We start from the raw sequence: 24160 nt of genomic DNA, 5'->3' as shown, positions 1-24160 counted from the left end.
AGTCACTGAAAAAAGATTTTCAGAATTGATTCAAGGATTTGAACAATCTGGAGATTCTGGACTGGTTAATTAACCCATTTCTTTGCAAGGTGGAAATACAGGAAGAAAGCTTGCAAGAAGAAATTATTGAAATTCGGATTGATGAAGAAGCAAAAATGCTTTTCTAGATTGTCAGCTTTTGTGGTATGTGGGTACACTGTCATATGAAGTTTCCTGATCTTTGGAAAAGAGCCAAACTGCTCTTCATTGCATTTCCATCCTCCTACCTTGTTGATAGAGGCTTCATATACTCTCAAAAACCAGAAGCCAGAAGGACATGTTGTATGTGTGGACTTAAGGCTTTTGTTGTTACAACTTGAACCAAGTAACTCTTGCTAAAAACCATTAAGCTCAAGGATCATATTGATATTGAAACTATTGTACAGTGCACAGGTCCCATGTAGGCTAGTTTTAAAGACAAATAAAAATTCAAAGCTGAATCATTTTTCTCTTAGACACTGGAAAGTAAGTTGTGCCTAAGAGGGGTGTGCGAAATATATGAAAGTCCTTTGGGGGGTGTTGGGCTAAAAAAAAGTTTGGGAAACACTGCTCTAACTTCTGGTAATTTCTCTCTCCTTCCCCTTCTCTCTTTTTCTCCTAATATCCCTTCTCCTCATCTGCCCATCACTTCTCTGTGGTTCCCCTCCTCCTTTCCTTTCTCCTATGGTCCACAGTGCTCTCCTTTCTGATGTCTTCTTCAGCTTTTTCATCTTCCACCTATCACCTCCCAGCTTCTCACTTCATCTCCCTCACCCACCCACTCACTTTCCCCCTCACCTGGCCCCACCAGCTCATATACTCCTTCACCTCCCCTTCTTCTACTTCTGTCTTCTTCTTCCCTCCTTTCCAGTTATGATGAAGGATCTTGTCTCTTCATAGATACTGCCTGACCTGCTGGGTTCCTCCAGCATTAGTTGTTGTTGCTCATAGTCTGATTGTTGCTCCAATATACTTTATCTCTTTAATGAAATTAATCACATTCATTAATCTTTCATTAAAGAGATGAAATTAATCCCTTGTCAGAACATTGATCCACAACTCTGTCTTTCCATTTGATTTTCTACTGTGAAGGAGTAGGCAAAGTATTTGTTAATGCTTCAACCATTCCAAAGTTCAAAGTAGATTTATTATCAAAGTACATATATGTCACCACATACAACGGTGAAATTCATTTTATTCGCAGTAAATACAAGAAACACAATAGAATGTACAAAAGACAACGAATTGTGCAAATACAAAAAGAAATTAAAATGTACAAAGTAATAATAATAAATAAATGAACAATAAATATTGAGAACATAAGTTGAAGAGTCCTTGGAAGTGAGTCTATAGGCTATGGGAACAATTCCATGTTGGGGTGAGTGAAGTTATCTCCCCTGTTTCAAGAGCCTGATGGTTGAGGGGTAATAGCTATTCCTGAACCTCGTGGTGTGAGTCCTGAGACTCTTATATCTCCTTCCTGATGGTAGCAGTGAGAAGAAAGGATGACCTGAGGGTTGGGCAGGGGGTGGTCCTTGTTTTCATGTGATAGCACTACTTGTAGAAGTACTCAACATTGGGGAGGGCTTTTCCTGTGATGGACTGGGCTGTACCCACTACTTTGAAGCACTTTTCTGTATACATGTGCTTGATGGCAGGTAGGCTGGGCAGCTTTGACTACCTGTTGTAGAGCCTACCTGTCCACTGCTGTGCAATTTCCATACCAAGCAGTGATGCAGCTTGTTAGGAAGCTCTCTACTGCACATCTGTAGAATGATGTGAGTATGGATGTGCAAAGTCCTTCAGCCTCTACAGAAAGTAGGGGCATTGGTGAGCTTCCCTGATTGTGCAGAAGGTGTTCTGGGACGATGAATGATGTGTGAAATGTGCACCCACAGGAGTTTGAAACTGCTCATAAAGAGTTGTCTAAGTGGTGCAAGCTTTTCTGAAGTTGGTAACCACTTCCTTTGTCTTGTTGACATTGAGGACAAGGTTATTTGCCTTGCACCAGGCTTCGAGCTCTTCCTCTCTCTCTGTGTAGGCCTTCTCATCATCATTGGTGATGAGCCTTGATTGAAGCTCAATTGAGGTTTACTGGATCTATCTTGCTTTGAGCTCCTCAACCACATTCATTCTACAGCGCTTTAGTTGAGTTGATGCAATCCCCTCTGAGGATGAAGACCTCTTGCTGAAGACAAAAGACTGCAGATGCTAGAATCTAGAGAAAGAAACAGCCTACTTGAGGAACTTAGTGGGTCAAGCAGCATCTCAGAGAGGAAGGAATTGTTGATGTTTTGGTAATTATCAACATGTTGACAGTTCTTTGCCCCTCACGGATACTGTTTGTTACACTAAATTCCTCTAGCAGATTGTTTGCTGCTCAATAACATCTTGATCTTTGCCTTGAATGCTTTCCACCAGTGCATGGAGGAAATTATCTAGAGGGCCAGTTATGAACCATAGAGACTGCAGCACTGGCTGGTTTTGAGCAGTTTTGAGCAGTGTCAGTGTGTGTTCCTGAGCATTTCAGTGGCTCAACCAGGGAGCAGGTATGATGGAAGGTGCTGTGATGAAGAATAGTGAACCAGTCAGATCGGGGCCAAGAGTCTGGTGTAGTTTGTTACCTGGGTAGGGGTAATGGCCATCTGTAGCACTGACTCCACGCTAAGGCCAGGGGGCGCTGCCGAGCTGCAGCTCTTTTTCCTTCGCGCTGGGGCTGGGGGCGGCGTGGAGCTGTAACTGTTTTCCTCCGTACAGGGACCAGGGGGCGCTGCTGATGCTACAGTTGTTTTACTCTGCGCAGGGGCCAGGGGGCGATGTCGAGCCGCTCGGCGTTGGGACCCCGGTTCTGACGCTTCTCGCTGCGGTGGTTCCCGGGCGGAGCTCTCAGTCAGCGATAAAGAGCGAAGGTTCAGCTCTGTGCTCCCCTCACTTAGCCTGGCAGCGTCCGTCCTGCTACATGGGCTCCACTGCCACACAGTAGGCGGTTGGCTGGGGGGACGTGTGGTGACTATTGCGCGCTGAGCTCGAGCTGGGATTATGGCTGATTCGGAGAGCGGCGAGAGCGGTGGTAGTGAGCCGGGCAACCGGTTCGCTCGGCAGGGTGCCCTGCGCCAGAAGAACGTGTGCGAGGTTAAGAACCATAAGTTCATCGCTCGCTTCTTCAAGCAGCCTACATTCTGCAGCCACTGCACCGACTTCATTTGGTGAGGGCGGCCGGAGGGAGGGAGGGAGGGAGGGGACGTCTCTCGCGCCCCGAGCACTTTCCTTCTTCTCTCCAAACTTTCCCCAAACTCTGTGAACTTCGTGCAAATTTCACCCCACCCCTCACTCCCCCCCCCCCCACCCACTGGTCTTCGGTGATAACCTCCCCCTAACTCTTCTTTAGTTGTGTTTTATCCACGTTGTGCTTCCTTGTTTTTAGATTACTAACCCTTTGCGACTTTTTTGGTAAATATTACTCTGTTTTATTTCCTCTATTCCTCCCTCCCCCCTCTCATGTTTTTGTTTTTGTTTTGGTTTTGCAGGGGCTTTGGGAAACAAGGATTCCAGTGTCAAGGTACGTGGCTGCTCCTGGTCTGAGGTCAGTGGGGTGCGGGAGTTCTGGCTGAATAGCCGAGGATGTTTTTGCGAAAACTTTGTAAAACGTTGGCAGGGATTGTGATCCAGAGAGCGGGAAAGTAGAGGGTGTAACTTGCGACAGAAGAAAAAGAGGGAAGTCTTGCAGCTAGTGGAGATCAGAGCCTGCCTACTTAATTTCCGTTTTAACCTGAAAGTGATGTGCCGTATTCCTTCTCCGCGTTGCCTTTTGGTCAGAACTAGGAAGTCCGGGCGAAATGTTTTCATTACAAAGCTTTGCTGATAATTGCATATTGATTCTTACGATAGCCTGTGAGTGTAGATGTATAATAATAACAGGGTAGTTGTTCTTCCTCTGTTTGCTGTTTGTCAGTTCGACTGTGATAGTGCTTTAACCAGAGCATAATAACAATTTAAAAAAACAATTGCTCTAAGATGCGTTTAAAAGAGGAAATGAATTGAGTTCGTTTAGGTTGCATTAATTCTGGAGAACCCTCAAGTAAACTTCCATTGTTAGCGGTGCGTAATTGTCATAAACCCATCCTGTGGTTATAAATCATCTGTTGATGCTATTTTTTAAAAAAAAGTTTCCCACCTCCCCTCTTGCGGCTGCTGCTCTGAAGTCTGATGCATTCCTCCCCCACACCCTGTCTGTTTCTCAGTTTCTGATTCTCCAGCTAATTCTAAAAGTGCCAGGAATCAAAAGCTGGAGTGCTTCAGGTATAACGGATTTAGAATTTTTTTTTGCACCTCTGCTGTTGATTGGGAGCGTCATTCTTTCAAAGAAACGCCAGCACTTTAATTCCTTGTCTAAAATTACCTTGGAAATGTCTGAATGCATTTCTAAGGTTTTTATTTTAAAGATGGAAGTTCTTGGGTGAGTGCCCTGTTTGGTTCCTTCTGCAGCATGCTATTGATGACAACACTGTTTTCCATCACTGAATCATCTGACTAGACTTGCAGTGAAGTTTGAGAACTCCAAAAATGTGGCTTTGCTGCAGATCTTCCTACGGTTTGAGGAATGCACTTGCAGGCAGAAATGGGAATTGTAATTTCTGGAGCTTGTGACTGTCAGCCTTGTGACCCATTCGCCAGCTCTTGTAATTATATAATAATGCTCTGTGTGTGTGTGCACGATTGTTGCCTCGGGTTTAAAGTTGCAATTTTCTGTTGGTTTTTGTCCCTGGCTGCAATGTTGTTCAAAATCAACATTGACAGTGGAGTGTTGAGCCTATTCAGAAAGGTGGAGCTCTCTGCTGAACTGCAGAGCGAGGAGGGACCGAACTCCTGACGCTGCCTCAGGATGCTTAATCTGCCCTCTGCCTGATGTTGTGAGCAGAGTGCATGGTAGCATAACGGATTGTATAATGCTTTACTGCACTAGCGATCAGGGTTCAATTCCCGCTGCTGTCCTGTAAGGAGTTTGTACATTTTCTCCTCGGCCAGTTTCCTCCCATGTCCCGAAGACGTACAGGTTAGGGTTAGTAGGTTGTGGGTTTGCTACGTTGGTGAAGCATGGCAGCCCCGGCAGGCTGCTTCCTGCACAGTGTTTGGACTGTGTTGGTCATTGACTCAAACAACACATTTCACTGTATGTTTTGATTTACAGGTGACAGATAAAACTAATCCATTCTCTGGAGTTCACTTGTACTCAGAGCTCCGTGGCACTGATATCCATCCAGAGTAGGATGGAGTGTGTTTGCTGAGCTAGTGTTAGATGTGGAACACCTTGAATAGATGTCTCCTGCCTCGAGCAAGTGTACAGTACATATCAGTTGGGGGTATAATATTCCCTGTTGGAGATCTCTTAGGAGTGCTGCTGGTTTGGTTAGTGCTGCAGGCTGGGTGGTATCAGACTGGTTTACAAAAACATTTAAACTGGTAAAATGGGAATGTTTTAAAAAGATAGGATGGATGGAATTCCTAGCAGGAACCTTTGGGAATTCTCTACCCAAAGAGATGTGAATGCTTGGTTGTAGAATGCTTCAAAGTCTAGGGTTGGTTTGATTTTAGACAGAGGAGGGAAGGACCAGATACAGGGACAGTCTGGATGGATTACACTCGGGCTGAATGGTCTTCTGATCCTGTTTCTGGAAGTACAATGGGTTAGAGGAAAGGTGCGTTCACACTGTTGCGAGGTAGTGTCAGCCATTGCATTTAGATGCAGATCAGCCTGGGTACAGGTTCCAAACTCTGATCCAAGTCCTGATGAAGGGTCTCTGCCTGAAATATCGATTGTTTATTCCTCTCCATAGATGCTGTCTGACCAGCCGAGTTCCTCCAGCATTTTCTGAATTTCCTCATCTGCAGAATCTCTTGTGTTTCTAATCCAAGTCTGAGTGTGTTTCCCTTGCCTGACTTCACCATCGCTGTGGGTATGATGACTTCACACCTGTAATAGCAAAGCCAAAGACTGACTGAGGGAGAGAGGACAAACACAATAATACCGAGCAAATCATCGGGGCTTGGACCATGGTTGAGACTGTGCTGACTGGCCTGGCTGATCTGAACTCTAATTTTTTTTATCCAATATGGACTGACTGAATCCTGAAAAAGAGATCCTGCAGTTGCTGGGAATCTTGGGCAGCACACTCCAAATGGTGGAGGAAATCAGCAGGTCTGGCAGCATCTATGGAGGAGAATAAACAGTTGATTCTTTGGGCCAAGACCTTCATCTAGCCTGAAATATTGACTGTTTATTCCCCTCCATAGATGCCAACTACTTTGCTGAGTTCCTCCAGCATTTTGTGCATGTGACCCAATTGTAATTTGAGGTTAGAGGTAAAGTTACTTGGGGCTTTGATTGAGCCTACTGTTGTTTAAATGCAATAATAACCATGCCTTGCCTCTTTCTGGCTGTGTTGAGGGGAATATTTAAGATACAGCATCCTTGTTCATGGCAGCAGTGGCGTCTCCTGTACAGCTAGGCCTTTATTTGCTGCCTTAACGAAGGAGGGAGCTTAATCCTGTTCTGCATGATAAGACTCCCCGCCCTTCAACCAGAATTGAGCACTGACAGTCTGACCAATAGTCTGCCTTTATCTCCTAATATCTGATTCAGAACGTTGTGCCTCTCACTGTTGTTTTTGAACACTGCCTAAAACTCTCATCTGTTCTTGGGTTCTGTGCAGGAACCTTGGTTCAGAATCAGGTTTATCATCATTGACGCATGTCAAGAAATTTGTTTTGAGACAGCTGTATAGTGCAATATATAATTAAAATGACTATAAATTGCAATAAGAAATATAAAAGTAAATATGTAGGGCAAAAATAGCAGAATAATAAGGAAGTATTCACAGTCCATTCATAAATCTGATGAGATGAAGTTGTTCCTAAAATGCTGCGTGTGTGTCTTAAGGTTCGTCTACATCTTCCCTGATGGTAGTAATGAGAAGAGCGCATGTCCTGGGTTGAGGGTCCTTAATTATGGATGCTGCCTTCCTGAGGCTTTGATGCTGGAGGAGTCTAGTGTCCGTGATGGAGCTGGTTGAGTTTACAACCCTCTGCAGCTTTTTTCCTATCCTGCCTGTTGTTGCCTCCACACCAGATGGTGATCTGAATGCTCTCTATGGTACATCTGCAGGAATTTGTGAGAGCTATTGGTGACAGGCCAAATCTCAAACTCCTGATGAGGTGCGGTCTCTGGAATTATTTGTTCATAATTGCAGAAATGTGTTGGGCCTGGGATCTTCAGAGATGTTGACACCCAGGAGAATGAAGCAGCTCACCCTTTCAGCCGTTGATCCCTTGATGAGGACTGGTGTCGTCTTTTTTTTTTCTCTCCCTTCCTGAGGCCCACAATCAATTCCTTGGTTTAGACCAGGGGTTCCCAATCTGTGGTCCACTGACTCCCTTGCTTAATGGTATTGGTCCATAGAATTAAAGAAAGGTTGGGAACCAATGGTTTAGGGTGACCTTGATTAGGGACCAACTTAGACCAAATTCTGTCCTGCTGGCTACCTGATTTTGCTTCCAGTATCACACTGGATGGTTCTGAAGCACAAGTTTCCTGATTTGATGTTTTAATATTTGCAGTCACTCACCTAATACTGAGGCAGATGTGTAGTTCTGTTGTTAGCGAAGTTACTTTCTGATTTGGTGAAGTAAACTGAGGAATGTACTGTGTATATTATTTGGGATATCTCCAGTGCCCTCCTCGGGATATTTCCTGATCTTTCATGCCCACCCAGTGATAAATGGCACCTTGGATTGAGGTTTTGTCTAACAGATGGTGGCTTTTACAACATTGTCCTCTTGGATGTGTGGCGGTAGATCTGGGAAAGGTCTTGAACCCACACTTGTTGATCACAAGTCTCTGGTTTAAAAGGTGACAGCACTGTGCCAGTGTGTGTGACATCACACTGATTCTCACCCCCGGTGTGGGTCTCACTGGGAGAGGGAGTGGTGGAGGCAAAATCTCCAGCTGACTTGCAATGAAGGAGTTTTGACTTGTCGCCCTTGTGCTCATCTCCCCTGCTGGGGCAGAGGCTGCTGACAGCAGCTTGCCAGTGTCCTCCATCCTGGGCCAGTCTTTCAAGCTGTCCCCAGCTGTAGCCCATCTTCTTGGTATATCCTTCCTCTCCCAGGATGAGGTCTTTGGACCTTTCGTTGGCTTTTCTGTAGGTCTGGGTTTTTACAGGATGGGGTTGCTAGCCCCATGCCCGGCCCCCCTCCTTTCTCAGCTGGGCTTGGGACCATCTATGGCAGAGTTTTGACTTGTGAGTGGTTGAAATTGTTCATGATCCTGATGAGCTTTCGGGTTCCCCCATGCTGCCTGTGAAGTTCCCTTTCTAAGGATTGTATTGGAACAGTTTGTGATGCCCGCTTGTTTTGGAGGAGCATGCCTGCAGGAGAAAGCTCTGAGCAAACTGGCCCAGTTGTGGGCTTGTACTAATTCACCCCCTGCCTCTCATAACTCAGGTGAATAGGTCAGCTTCTGAGAGCCAAGTGTGGATGCAGTTGCATCTGCCTTTCTGAATCATCAGGTCCTGGGACAAAGACCTGTGATGAGGGAGAATTTCTTTAGCCAAGGGGTGGTGAATCTGTGGAATTCATTACTGCAGGAAGCTGCAGAGGCCGAGACATTGGGTATACTTAAAGTGGAGGTTGATGGGTTCTAGATTAGAAGGCAGGAGAATCAGAATTATGTTTAATATCACTGGCATACGTCGTGAATTTGTTAACGTAGCAGCAGTACAGTGAAATGCATAATATAGAAGAAAAAATAAGTAAATGAATTACATTAAGTGTGTGTAATATTTAAATTAAAAAATAGTGCAAAAACAGAAATGAAAAAAGTGAGGTAGTGTTCATGGGTTCAATGTCCATTTAGGAATTGGGTGGCAGAGGGCAAGAAGCTGTTCCTGAATCACTGAGTGTGTCTCTTCAGGCTTCTGTACCTCCTACCTGATGGTAACATTGAAAAGAGGGAATGCCCTGGGTAATCAGAGTCCTTAATGGTGGACACTGCCTTTCTGAGGCATGCCCTTTGATGGATGGGGTGGGCTTGAGGGGGATAATAAATCAACCATGATGGAATGGTGGAGCAGATTTGATGGGCCAAAATGGCCTTATTCTGTTCCCATGACTTGTGGTCTTATTAATCCAGTTGAACAATCCATTGTAACACACTTCCAAGGAGCTGTCTTTTGGGATAAAAGGTACAATTGAAGCCCCAGTTTCCCCTTAATTGGAAGTTAAACATTTACAGTGACAGTTTTAGAAAGTCTCACTGGTACTTGGGGCTAGTATTGATGTTCTTCATTTAAAAACAGTAGAGAATCAATTTTTTCAGTTGTTATCACATTGCTTGTTGGTGGGGTTATAAATTGTTTCAGGCAGTACATAAGTGACTACACTTGACAACAGCTTCATTGGCTGTAAAGTGTTTGGGAATATCCTGAGGTATTGGTACGATACAAAGGCTGTTCGAACCATTGTGGAACTCTTTGCATTAGTGCTGAACTGAGAGCAGGAGGCTCTGTTTGATGTACCTCAAGGTAGTGGTTAGCATAACACTTTACAGCACCAGCAACCCAGGTTCACTTCCTGTTGCTGACTGTAAGGAATCTGTATTGTCTCCCCGTGATCGTGTGGGTTTCCTCTGTCTGTTGAGGTTTTCCTCGTGTTGCAAAGATGCACAGTTAGGGCTTGTGAGATGTGGGCATGGTACGTTGGTGCTGCAGCGTGGTGACACTTGCGAGCTGTCTCCAGCACATCCCTGAACTGTGGTCACTGACGCAAACAACACATCTCACTCTATCAATGTCAGTGTAACAACTTTTGTCTCCTTAACCAATGAATGCTGATGGAGGTGGAAATGGATGTGTACAAAAACTGAATTTACAGGCAAACCCAGTGACATTTAAACTCACGTGGTTTCTTATGCCTGGTCTTCTTAAAATCTGTTTCCAGTCTGCATCCCTGTGTGAAGATTGTATCAGTTTTCAAAGAGAATAATTTAAAGAAATGTTCTAAAGCCATTAAACCACTCAGTCCCCATGTACAAGCAACCTTTAAATAATCAACTGTCTCACTGTGTGCCTGTACAGATTTTAGGTTTTTAATACTGAGTGAAAGGCTCCTGTGATCAAATCCTTGTTCTCCTGGGTACAGTATGATTTATAATATGTAAAAACCCTCACTGGCCTCTTCTCTTGTCCCAGCCACAATACCTTGCCCACTCTCGGCTTGGATTTTTTGAGATTTCATCAGCAAGTCATTTTGTTTCCTTTTGGCAACATGTAAACTGTTAGCAAGGTTTCAAATAACTTGTCCTGATTTGAAGCCTTTCAGATTGCTCCCACTCCCTGTCATGTCGAAACCCCGATCAGCTCATTTGCAAGCCGATGTTTCTTGAGCTTCACCTGCGGGCCTGTCTGTTACCAAAGGCACTTCCATGTGGGATGCATCTCGTGTTTCCCCCCCCCCCCCCCCCCCGAGACTTTTCTGTGCAGGGGTGGGTTTGGGCTGTACTGGGTCAGAATTGCAAACCTGTGGCTTGTGATACAGCAGTAGCTGTGGCTGCTAATGGGCAACGCCAGGTCTCCTGTTGAAAGGTGCAGGCTCAACATTCCATTCATTTCAGCACTGACTTCTCCGAAACCTCTGGGGCCTGAAGGTATCCAACATGTGAGCAACAGCTCCTATTCTGTCTAGCTAGTCTCCAACCCAATGGATTGAGCATTGACTTTATCTTCTGGTAATCTCTTCCACCTCCCCTCTTTTTCTGGTTCATCTCACCCCTTCTCATCTGCTCATTATATCCCCCTGGAACGCCTCCTTCCATTTCATCCACGCCCACTGTCCTATCAGATTTCCACCTATCTCTTTTGAGCTTTTAGTTTAATTTCCCCTCAATGTTCTCACCTATCACCTGCCCCTCCCCCGCCACCTTCTTATTCTGACTCCCCCCCCACCCCCCCCAACCATTCTTCCAGTCCTGATGAAGTGGTCTCTGCCCAAATCATTGACTATTTATTCCCTCCATGGATGCTGCCTGACCTGCTGAGTTCCTCCAGCATTTTACTCTGGACTTCCGGCATCTGCAGAGTCTCTTGCGTTTATGCTTTACTGTGATCTGTTCCCTGAAGCATTGCTCGCATTTACCCATCCCACGGAATTGCACTTTCCAGAGCTATTGTTATCAGTAATCAAATTCCTGGAGAGAGAGACACATTCCTTTAGGAAATTTTCAGCCTCTTCAGTACCTGTAGCTAGATCCTAGGAGACGGAACTCATGTTCCAGTGTGGGTTCTGGCAAGTGGCTGAAACACTGGGCTTCAGAATTCATTCATTTTGTGCCATGTTGTATGACGTGTGTGATCGTTATCTTTCCATGACCGTGATTGTTTTTGGCAAATTTTTCTACAGAGGTGGTTTGCCATTGCCTTCTTCTGGACAGTATATTTACAAGACAGTGACCCCAGCCATTATCAATCCTCTTCAGAGGTTGTCTGCCTTGGTGTCAGTGGTCGCATAAACAGAACTTGTGATCTGCACCAGCTGCTCATACGACCATCCACCACCTGCCCCCATGGCTTCACGTCACCCTGATCGGGGATCTAAGCAGGTATTACACCTTGCCTAAGGTGATCTGAAAGTCATCGGAGGGAAGGAGCATCTCTGGTAGAGATGTCTCTCACCCCCCCCAACCCACCCCCACTAGATCAGTTCAATTATTTCTCAAGGGAGAGGAGACCTGTTAATGATTGGACATGAAATGAAACCTGACAGTCCTTTAATCAGGACACCGGTCTCCCGCAACTGAAGTACCTTCGTTCAAATCAAATGCCATGTAAATATGCTATACTGTATCTGTTCTATGATATGCTGTGCTGCTTTGTAAAATAAGAATAATTAATAATAAAAATTTGAATTACAAAAAAAAATGCACAGAATATACTGTTGATGCTGTAAATCTAAACTGAATACAAAAAATGCTGAAAATGTTTGGCACATCAGGCAGCATCTGGAGAGATGTCCCAAACCTGAAGGTGGGGGTCCCAGGGGGTGGGGGGGAGATGTCCCAGACCTGAAGGAGGGGGTTCCGGTGGGGGGGAGGGGGGAAGATGTCCCAGACCTGAAGGTGGGGGTCCCGGGGGTGGGGGAGATGTGCCAGACCTGAAACATTAACTGTTGCTCTTTCCTAATCTGAACATTTCAAGTATTTTCTGAAACCCTTGTTTTTTTTCCCCCTCCTCCCAGAACCTGTTCAAATTGAGGTATTTCCCCAAAGTCGTCTTCCCCACCCACTTGACCGTGGGTCACTCCAGTCAGTTCCTGCCTTGTAACGTTCACTTTCGTGTGCCATGCTTTCAGGAGGAAGGGCAGATGGGAAAGGGCAGGCTTTTGTGGCCCAGGCAGCTGCTCGTGAGTGTTGTGATGTTCTTGTGCTGGTGGAGTCAAATCTACAGTTACAGATGGTAGGTTAGCTTTTGCTGAGAAGAGAAGACCAAGATTACATTAACTCTTCCAGTTGTGGTCTTACCAAGGGCAGGAATAATAGTTTCTGCACTGGTTTTGCCCCCTAGCGAGCTATTTGCAATGGGGTTGCCTGCATTCTATCTCTGACATTGATGCTCCTTATCCCATTATTAATTGGGTGCTGGCACCAGGTACCTTGTGGCAAAACTTTGCTTTGATGCTGACTGTTGCAACTCCCCGCTTGGAATAGTAGCTGGCACAGTGCCAAGGTCCTTGGGTTTCTCTGGCTGTGTGGTGACCGAAAAGGTTTGTCAGTAACTCAAGCCTGCTCTGCCATGCAATGTGATCGCAGTGAATCTCAGTCCCAGGGCCATCCACCTGCCTTGGTTCCATGTCCTCCCTCTTTCTTCTCCCCACCCCCACCCTTGGCTGACAAAATCTGCAGGCTTTCATTTTTTGTGATCGTGCTCAAGGCTATCTGTGGGAGAGGGTCCCACCCACTGGATGAAGGATCGCTGCCCAAAATCTCAACTATTTCTTCCTCTTCCTAACTTGCTGAGTTCCTCCACTATTTTGTGTGTTTCTCAAGACTCCCAGCATCTGCAAAGTCTCTTGTGTTCCTTATGCAGTGAGGAATTAATTCCAACAGTCTCCTGAGTTGGCCTACCTCTGTGGGAAGCCTCTTCTGGAGTGGAGCATGTTTGGGCAGCCTTAATCACTTCCCTTTCTGCCAGCCCAGCCCAAACTACCAATCCCCTCTTTTCAAACAAAGAAAGCCTTGGAGGAGGTGCATCTTGACTCTGTGCCTCTGAAGTAGTTCCCTCAGGATAGGGGCTTCTGAGGGTTTGGAGATGGCATTTCCAACAATCCCCTCCTCGTCCTTTGGCTTTCTCATGTGGCTCCCCTCCCTCCATAACTGAATTCAGACCAATGACCTTCCACCAATAACTGAGCCCTTGCTACAACCTGAAGATCAGAGCTTGGAGTGTAAGACATGAGAGCTGCAATAGGCCTTTCAGCTTAATAAGTCTTCTCTGCCATTCTATCATGGATGATTCATTATCCCTCTCAGCCCCACTCTACATAACAGAATTCAGCAGGTCACACACAATCTGTGGAAGTAAATAAGCGGTCAGTTTTTTGGACTGACACTCTTCATTCGGACTGGAAAGGAAGAAGGGCGAAGAAGCCAGACTAATAAGGTGGGGGCAGGGAAAGGAGGACAAGCTAGAAGGTGATGGGTAAAGCCAGGGGTTGGGGAGAGGAAATGAAGTAAGAACCTGGGAGGTGATGGGTAGAAAAGGTAAAGGGCTGATGAAGGAATTTGATAGGAGAGTGCACTGTGGGAAGAAGGAGGGGCACCTGTGGGAGGTGATAGGCAGGTGAGGAGAAATGAAGAGGTAAGAGGGGAGCCAGAATGGGGAATGGAAGGGGGGGGGGAAATTACCATATGTTTCAGAAATTGGTGTTCCATGCCATCAAGTTGGAGGCTACCCAAACAAAAAAAAAGAGATGTTGCGCCTCTAACCTGGGTTTGGCCTCATCGTGGCCATAGAAACCCCACTCTCCTTCCTTCTCTCTGTAACCTTTGATGGCCTTACTAATCAAGAACCTATCCATCTCTAAATGTATCTAAATACACCCAATGACTTGGCCTCCACAGCCATCTGTGGCAGTGAATTGCACAGATTCACCACTCTCTAGCTAAAGTAATTCCTCCTCATCTCTGTTCCAAAGGAACGTCTTTTTATTCTGAGGCTATGCCCACTGGTCCGAGACTGCACCGCTATAGGAAACATTCTCTCCACTTGCACTCTATCTAGGCCTTTGGAGGAGATCCCCATCCACACCAGCTGAGGGCAGCTGCAACAAGTCATCTTTGAATGGACTGTCTCCTGGTTGTGGCATTTGACCAGACAAGTGTTCTGACCTTATCTGCCTTTCAGCATCAGGCATCTGTTTGCTGTTCAACCCAACCCCTTGACTTTTTTCCTGTTTGTTGCCCTAACCTATATCCATTCAGTAATCTGCTTCTCTCTGCCAAATCTCACTTCTCCAAATTAAATTGCATCTGGTTGCAGCTTACGGTTTACACTTGATTTTGTGAATCACTGTTCAGTCACATTTGCAGATGTCAAATCCCTTAGACGTGCTCCCATCATGCAGATTGGTTTAATAAATGTTACATAAAGTATCCCAGCCCCAGGTCTGGATGCAACCCAAAGACACGTGTTCAGGCCATATACCCGTCGTGGCTGTGGTAATACTGACTTAGTGGTCAGGCCACGATTTCAGAATCATGGTCAAGTTTGTTATCACTGACATACTCTTATCATGGAAGTAGTTGTTCTGCGGCAGCAATATAGTGCAATACATTAAAAATTACTTTATGTTGCAATAATATGAAAAATAAGTAGTGCAAAAAGAGACCAAAATTGGTGAGATAGTATTCATGGACTGTTCAGAAATCTGGTGGCAGAGAGGAATAAGCTGTTTCTAAAAGTTGAGTGTGTGTCTTTGGGTTTCCATATCCCTGATAGTAACAATGAGTAAAGAGCATGTCCAGGGTGGTGAGGGTCCTTAATCATTGATTCTGCCTTTTTGAGGCATTGCCTCAATCAGTGTTACTGGAAGAAATTATTCAGATCGTTGTCCCGTTCCTGTCTGGGATCATGCTCAGGTCGGTTGTCAAGTTTGTCACATTACGGCACTCCTTTTTTAGAATTATTTCTGAAATTGCAACATTATCATTGTTGGTCTTCCACTTTAACAGAGGGACTGCATTGGTCGTGGGACACTTGGCGTCTCTTATTTAATCATGCTGCCTTTATTTAAAAACAAGATATTTATTTCATTTTTCAATCTTTTTATTGATTTTCAAATAAAGAATATACAAATCAGAGCAGGAGCTTAGCAAACAGATAACATAAAAGACATATAAACAGCAATAAAAAACCAGAAAATATAGTGTCAAAATCATATAGGTAAAATGTTACGCTGTTATAAATGAGCCAAAAAAAACTACAACTCCTCATAGCAATCATAAAAAGATTGGAAATTTTATTGGGCAGTCCAATTGAGGATAAAAAATTTTAAAAGAGAGGAAAAAAAACATCCTTCCAGTCATCTCCGAACCTTCATAGATAAGGATTTTTCTGGAAAAATTAAAGAAAAATAAATAAATACATAATAAATTAAATCATATGAAAATATTGAATAAAGGGTCGCCAGACTTATTCAAAATTAAAGGATGTATCAAATGTCCGGCTTCTAATTTTCTCTAATTTTTAGACATGACATAATGGAGGAGAGCCAGTAAAAAACAGTAGGTGGGTTAGATCCTTTCCAGTGTAACAAAATAGCTCTCCTAGCCAATAAAGTTGAAAAGGCTATCATATGTTGAGCGGAAGCAGACACTTTGCTTACTTCCTCTGAAATAATCCCAAAAATTGCTGTAAATGAATTGGGTTGAACATCCACATCTATAACTTTAGATAATATTCCAAACACATCCCTCCAAAAATTGTTTAAGCTTACACATGACTGAAACATATGAGTTAGAGTAGCCACTTCTGCATTACATCTGTCACAAATAGGGCTTATATTAGGAAAAATATGCGCCAATTTATCTTTAGACATATAGGCCCTGTGTACTGTCTTAAACTGAATTAAGATGTGGCGTGTGCAGATAGATGAAATATTGAGTAGATAATAAAAACAAGATATTTAAGGTGCCTTCTATCTGTTCTAACTGTCCAATGAAATATACTTGCAATAGACAGAAGATGAGGCTTGTTTTGATGTTGAATATATCCAAAGCATTGCTTCTCACTGCATCTGCACAATGATAGTATAATTGATCGTTGACTTGTTAACTTGAGAATCTTCAATATGTTATTGGGTAATTTGCTAGTTATGCTAGTCCACTTGCTGCATTGTTACAGTGGGCCTGACTCTGAAGTGGAGTGATATGTTGATCGCAGTTTGTCGCTTCTGGCACTGCTCTGTGTGCGTGTGTGTGCACACACCAAGTTCTGGGGCAAGAGGATGGAAGAAAGTAGGGGAAGTGAATGTTTGGTAATGGGTTTACTATACTTGCATGTGTCAAGTTGCAGTAGAAATCTTTGTTTTGCCTGCCATCCCTACAGATCATTCCCAAAAACACAAGCACAGAGGGAAAAGCAATAACAACGCAGAAGACTGTTACAAAGGAATCAGTGCAGGGAGACGAATAAGGTGCAAGCACATGCTAAGGTTGATTGTGAGATCGAGGCCATTGTTATTGTACAAGAGATCCTTTCAAGAGTTGTACAGAATTTTGATGTTCATCAGTGTTACTTGCAACAGTGAAATCTAAAGACTTGCATTGCCTTAGTGCCTTTCACATTAAAGTACTTTTGCAGCTAATGAAGAATGGTCTTGAATGTTCAAACTGATCATGTAAATGACTAGCATGGCCTAGGAGGAACTCAGCAGTCAGGCAGCATTAATGGAGGGGAATAAGCCATTCCCTCCACCAACACCACCTTCCAGCTTCTGCTCTCTTCCTTTCCAGTCCTGACTGGAAAAGTTTCCTGAAAAGTTTACTCTTTTCCCTGGATGCTGCCTGACTGGTTGAGTTCATCCAACTTTTTGAGTGTATTGCTGGAGGTTTCCGGCATCTGCAGTCTTTGTGTCAAGGAAATGACCATTTTCTTCACTGCAGCTTTCATTAGTTTATCAATTTGAGCACAACCTCCACACCACCCCTCAACTGAGTAATTGGCTACACAATGCCTGAGTGTGCAGTTTGCTTGTTGAGACAGTATGTATGTTTACTTAGCTGCCTGACCTGAATTTTGGTCAAAAGTTGAAGGTTATTTGTATGATCTGGGCTAGCTACAAGGCTTTGACCTCCTTGTATGGAGACAAGGAGGTTCCATTTAGTCATCTCTGGGATTCATTGCCACAGATGGCTGTGGAGAGCAAAGTCATTGAGTATATTTAAATTGGTTGATAGGTTTTTGATTAGTAAGGATGTCAAAGGTTGTAGTGACAAGGCAGGAAAATGGCATTGAGAGGGCTAAAAAAATCAGCCGTAATGGACTGAATGGTCTAATTCTGCTCCTATGTCTTATGGTATTTGTATAGCACTTTTTTCATGCAGTGTATTCCTCTTAGCTTTATCACTGTAGATGGTGAACAAATTTAATCTTTTCTGCTTCAACTTAAAATGTTTTTAATACTTTTAAAGCAGCAGGGTGTCAGCGAGCTGACTTCGTTCTGCACTGGACGCAATGGGCTTGTCAAGTCGATAGTAATGTAACAAACCGAGTGAATTTGGTTGTGTAACATTGTGTTAATCCATTCTCTTTTTCTACTTCTTGCATCTTAAACCACTGAGCCATAGGCTCACTGGTGGATTAATAATGGATCAAACATAGTTAAAGCAATAAGCACTTGAAAGCTGCTGCCTATCAGTGTGTTACCCTCAGTCCCTCATGTTATGTGTGCCTATGTCTCACCTGTTATCTTTCTCTTAAACTTTTTAGACCAGATTCTTCAACAGTCTGAGACTCTCTGCCGATGCTGGGGGTGGTGTCAGAGGTCCCACTCACTTTGTTTTGTCTGATTATGCAGTGGACACTTTATTCGATATATCTTGTTAATGCAAGTATCTAATCGGCCACTCATGTGGCACCAACTCATTACATTAAAGCACACTGACGTTGTCAAGACCAATCATCAGAATGGGAAAGAAATGTGATCTAAGAGAGCTTGACCATGGAGTGATCGTTGGTGCCAGATAGGGTGGTTTGAGTATCTCAGAAACTGCTGATCTCCTGGGAGTTTCACACACAACAGTCTCGAGTTTACAGAGAATGGTGCAAAAATTTTTTTTAAATCCACTGTTTTGGCAGTTCTGTGGACAAAAACACCTTGTTAATGAGAGGGATAGGAGAAGAATGGCCAGAGTGGTTCAAGCTGACAGGAAGGCGACAGTAAGTCAAATAACCACACGTTACAACAGTGGTGTGTAGGAGAGCAGCTCTGAACACACCTTGAAGTAGGTGGGCTCAAGCAGCAGGAGACTACAAACATACTCGGTGGCCACTTTATTAGGTACAGGAGGTATCTAATAAAGTGGAAACTGAGTGCATATCCTTGTGTCTGTGTTGGAGATGATCTGATAAGTGTGATTTGTTGTTTGGGAGGGTGAATGTCATGTGCTGAGGTTCTGGGCTGTGAGAAGCTGTTACTTTGGAGTAAAGGTTCTAAGAGGAATTTGACACTGTAGGGCCTGGGAAAATTGGGAGTGTTGAACAAAGGGTAAATACCACCCAGGCCACCATAAATGCTGGGGAGTAGAATGAGTCAGGGAGGTGTTGGGTATGGATAGGTGGAAGAGATGAGAGTTCCTTCAGCACTTTGTGAGAGTTGCTCAAGACTTCTAACGTCTACAGAATCTGTGTTTACCGCCAAATGATGATCTGGTCGTTATCGTGGAGTTTGCTGTGTCCAACTTGGCTGTTTCATGGCCTACATCAGAGCAGTGATATCACTTCAGAGATGTCTCCAGTTGGATTTGGGAGTTCCTTCAACAACGAAAGCCATTCTGTAATTACTAATGTGAAGTGAGGGAATAACTACACAGTGGCTGGGGTCTGGGGTGCATGGCCAGGTGTAGTGTTGGAGATGGCTTCCTTCATACCTTTCAGAAAGTGGTGAGCAAGCATCTGTGAGGAAGTTTTCAAGGCAGTGGGGAGAAGGTAGGGTATGGAAGCCAAATGAATTGCTCTGCTGATGAGCCAGTATACACTTGATGGGCCTCTGGTGCGACTGTCGATGAATTCTGTGTAACTTTCCGTTGCCTCATGACTGCCATGCCCTTTGTTTATTCTCCTTGCCTCTTCATTTTGCCTTGTACTGAATTCCTAGGCAGCACAGGAAGAATCCAGCTAGAGTTCACAATGCTTTGATCACATTTTACCTTTCACTGTGATGGGAGCTTTCTGATCTATCTTGTCCCTCCTTTGAAAGGGAGATGCACTGTCATCTTGAAACTACCTCTCTTTGAAGACTGCTTATTCTCCCTCCTTCAGCGACGCACCCAGGATCAGAGTCCAGTTGTCCATATTGACTGCCTGGTTTTGCAGCTTCTAAACTAGATCCCAAGGATTTCTAAGGCATTGAATACCCCCTTCCCCTCCAACTCTTCATACCCCCAAAACTCCACTTCTCCATGACAAAAGAAACACTTGGAAAATTAGCTCCCAAAAATAAAACCATCTTGTATGCTTGTTTACTCTGTAATTATATGTTTGTGTGACTTCTGTGTTCTGTGTTTCACACACGTGCTAGGATATTGAAGCAGTACTTTAATATTTCAGCTATTGTCCTACGGAAGGGGAGGGGGACCTTTCTGTGCTGTGTCTACCTTTCGATGATGGCAGTAATTTGCTATGGATGTTTCTTGAATGGTGAAGCAGATTTTTGCTGATCCCAGCAATCTCCCACCTTTGGCGATCACGATAAGGGACTGATTTTTTGCTTTCCATTGCATCTTCAGGTTTTATTGAAATACAGCACGGAATTGGCCCTTCAAACTACACCACCCAGCAAACCCCAAGTTAATCCAACCCTAATTATGAGACAATTTAAATGATCAATTAATCTACAACTGGTATGTCATTGGAAGTGGTAGGAAACCGGAGCACCCAGAGGAAACATGAGGAGAACGTACAAACTCCCTCCAGACAGTGGCAGGTCACAGCTTTGTTTTCTTGAGCCTGTTGTGGATGTGCATACTGTTCGATCTTTTGCCTCCTTCCAGGGCAGGGTTTAACTATCTTGGGGTATGTTTTAAACAAAGTGATTTGAAGGGTTAATGTAGAACTGTGCCAGGCAGACAACCTTCATGGATGTATGAATATAGACATTGTCTCCCTTTTTAAATGTGTGTCTAATTTGGATGATTTTCCTTTTGTATTCTACCTCTGGCTTGAGTATTCAAGTACACAGAACATAGAATATTTCAGCATAGAACAGGTCACAATGTTGTGCCAATATTTTAACCTACTCCAAAATCAATCTAATCCTTTCCTCCTACAAAGTCCTCCATTTTTCCATCATCAGTCTGCCTATCTAAGTAGTTCGTGTTGAATTTAATGATTACAAGATCATGCGGGATCCTTCTTGGGAAATGTGATACAAGTGGTTGAGTTAAGACGACCAGCCGCTCTGACCAGATGGGTGATGTGAAACTATTTTGCATATTTTCAATTTAAAAAAAAAACTTCTGATGCACTTTCAGTTGTTTTCTGCAGAAAAGGGTTGTGAACTGAAGATGTTCAGTGGTGTGTATAGAATGTTGCTGCTTAGATGCTATTTTAAATTAATTGAATCACTTTGATCAAGGGGCAAATTGCAGATAAGTGAAGTTAATTAGATGGATTGTGCATCTGCACTCTGTGGTTAACACTGAGCTGCCAGCTCCAGTCCCTGAGGACAGTCGTCCATTAGTTGCCCAGGGAGTGCATAGGCCCGAGGGATTGTAGGCTACAAAGGGGGGGGTCTTGCATTCTGTTGATCTTGTTTTCCACCTTTATCCAAGTGGAATTGCTCAAAAGTGCCATTTCTCTATTTATCAGCACATTTGGAGGTGGGGCAGGGAATAAAAAATTTGAGTATTCGGGGCCAAGGACTAAAGGCCTAGTGGCGGTCTGTCCAGGGGTTGGAAGCCTGTCTGTGGGTGGGATGGATGGGAAAGGGGCCTGTTTGGTTGTTGCTGCTTGTGTTGTTCTGTCAAGCATCGTGGCCATGCTGTATTGATGCCAGAATGTGTGGTGACACTTGCAGGCTGCCCCCAGCATGTCCTGGGTTTGCGGGTTGTTAACACAAATGGCGCACTTTGCAGTATACTTTGATGTAGATGTGATAAATAAATCTGGTGAATGGTGGGTCTGCAGTGGTTTGGCATTCAAAAGCTGTGTTTAATAGAGTCAGTGTTGTCACAGGTACGGTTGCCGTGTTCCCAAAGATGTCCTGAGCACTGGCACGTGGGGACACCAGTTACACATGGTTCAGAAGCTGTGTTTATTACTAGTCAGTGCTGCCTTGGGTAGAGCTGGCATATTCAGAAGATATCCTGAGCATTGCCATGGGGATACTGATTACATATTTGGTCTGATGGTGTTAGCTTGACTGTGGGTAATGGCTGCTGTAGGTAGTTATAAGAAGCAGAATTGGGCTATTTAGCCAATTAAACTTGCTCTGTCATTCAGTCTTTGCTAATTTATTTTCCCTCTTGACCTCATTCTCTTGCTTTCTCATAAGTCCCTCATCTGTCTCAAATTCGCCCTTATCTTGAGACAGTGAGCCATAGTTGCATCTGACCGCTTACTCGTGTAAAATGTGCAACACACACAAAATGCTGGAGGAACTCAGCAGGTCGGGCAGTACCTAAGGTAAGGAATGGACAGACAAAGTTTTGGGTTGAGACCCTTCATCGGGAGTGGAAAGGAAGAGGGAAGAAGGGTAATATGGACTCTTTCCAATGCTTTGACTTGCATCTTGTCCCTGCACCCATTGCTGCTATACTCATGGGTTCCCTGTTCAAGATTGCCTCTTAATTCCCAGCGGAGCTGTTCTGTAACCTTCCCCTGTCCCTCTCACACTTGTCAGCTTGGTTTTCCTGCCTTTCTGCCACTGGTGGCTGTGGCTCTGAAACCCTCTCAATCACCCTGTTCCTGGTATGAGTTCCTTAGGTGAGCACTCATTGGTGAAAACATTCGAAGTAAATTTATTATCAGTGTGTCTGGGTCAAGTTCAGTTTATTGTCATTCAATTGTACACATATACCACCAAACGAAGCAACGTTCCTCCAGACCAAGCTACACAGCACAGTACATACAACTCACACTTAAAACACAAAGTATTATTACCTTGCTTAAAATAACAAGTAATAATATGCATGTATCATACAAGTTTTTAAAAAAGAAACAACTTTGTATGTGATAAGACGATTCGTACATAGTGGCAGAGAGTTCAGTAGTCATATGGTCTGGGGGAAGAAGCTGTTTCTCATCCTCACAGTTCTTGTCCTAATGCCTACAGTACTTGGGGGTCAAAGAGATTGTTAGAGGGATGGGAGGGATCACTGACAATGCTAAGGGCCCCCACAGATGCAGCGCCTCAATAAATATCTCCAAAGGGGAGTAAGAGTGACCCTCTCGGCAGTCCTCACAATCCTTCGTAGGGACTTGTGGTCAGATGCCTTGCAATTTCTGTACCAGACGGTGATGTAGCTGGTCGGGGCACTCTTCATGGTCAAATCAAGTTTATTGTCATTTTGACCGTAAACTGCTGGCACAGTACACAGTAAAAATGAAACAATGTTCCTCCAGTACCCTGGCGCTACATGAAACAACACAAAACTACACTAGACTATGTGAGACAGCACAAGGCTACACTAGACTACGTAAAACAACAAAAACTGCTCTAGACTGCAGACCTGCACAGGATTACATAAAGTGCACAAAACAGTGCAGGGCAGTACAATAATTAATAAACAGGACAATTGGCGCAGTAGAGGACAAATTACAATATAATAATAAATGATGTAGATGTCAGTCTAGACTCTGGATATTGAGGAGTCTGATGGCTTGGGGGAAAAAACTGTTGCACAGTCTGGTCGTGAGAGCCCGAATGCTTCGGTACCTTTTGCCAGATGGCAGGAGGGAGAAGAGTTTGTATGAAGGGTGCGTGGGGTCCTTCACAATACTGTTAGCTTTGCGGGTGCAGCATGTGGTGTAAATGTCTGTAATAGCAGGAAGAGAGACCCCGATGATCTTTTCAGCTGACCTCACTATCTGTTGCAGGGACTTGCGATCCAAGACAGTGCAATTCCTGAACTAGGCAGTGATGCAGCTGCTCAGGATGCTCTTGATACATCCTCTGTAGAATGTGGTGAGGATGGGGGTTGGGAGATGGACTTTCCTCAGACTTCGCAGAAAGTAGAGACGCTGCTGGGCTTTCTTGGCTATGGAGCTGGTGTTGAGGGACCAGGTGAGATTCTCTGCCAGGTGAACACCAAGAAATTTGGTGCTCTTAATGATCTCAATGGAGGAGCCGTCAATGTTCAGCTGAGAGTGGTCCTGTTTAAATGGGTGAGTGTGGGGGAGAGCCTCATTTTCCTCAATCTCTTCAGGAAGTGGATTTTTTGACTGAAGAGGTAGTGTTGAGGGATCATATGAATTTGTCTAATGTGCACTCCCAGAAACTTGGTGCTCCTAACTCGCTTCATGGAGGAGCTGTAAGCAGAGGTCAGCACCTTTATAAAGTCCTCAACCATTTATTTGGTCTTCTCCACGTTGAGACAAAGTTGTTGTGCTCGCACCATTCTACAAGCTGTTCTGCCTCCTGTCTGTACACTGTCTTGCTGTTAATGAAGCCAACCATTATTGTGTCATCAGGGAACTTGATTCAGTTTGAGCTGAATCTAGCAGTGCAGTCATGTGTCAGCAGCGGGCTGAGCACACAGCCCTGGGGCGTGTCAGTGCCCAGCGTGATGGAGCTTGAGATGTTTCTGCCAAGACGGATCGACTGTGCCCTTTGATAAGCAGGCCAGGGCCCAGTTACAGAGAGGTGTTGCGACCCA

At 44.4% G+C, this 24160-nt stretch overlaps 1 protein-coding gene across 1 annotated transcript in view; it reads left to right on the top strand.

The window, feature by feature from the left end:
• Window positions 1-2869: 2869 nt before the first annotated feature.
• Window positions 2870-24160, top strand: part of LOC140714804 (protein kinase C alpha type) — a 355866-nt gene continuing 334575 nt past the window's right edge. The window contains exons 1-2 of the mRNA XM_073026399.1: window positions 2870-3224; window positions 3546-3577. Coding sequence (XP_072882500.1) covers window positions 3058-3224; window positions 3546-3577 — 199 coding nt within the window. The 5' untranslated portion in view covers window positions 2870-3057. The remainder of the gene's footprint in view (window positions 3225-3545; window positions 3578-24160) is intronic.

This window comes from Hemitrygon akajei, chromosome 22 (assembly GCF_048418815.1).
Source record: "Hemitrygon akajei chromosome 22, sHemAka1.3, whole genome shotgun sequence".
In the NCBI taxonomy this organism is placed as follows: domain Eukaryota; kingdom Metazoa; phylum Chordata; class Chondrichthyes; order Myliobatiformes; family Dasyatidae; genus Hemitrygon; species Hemitrygon akajei.
This window is presented reverse-complemented; position numbering and strand designations above follow the sequence as displayed.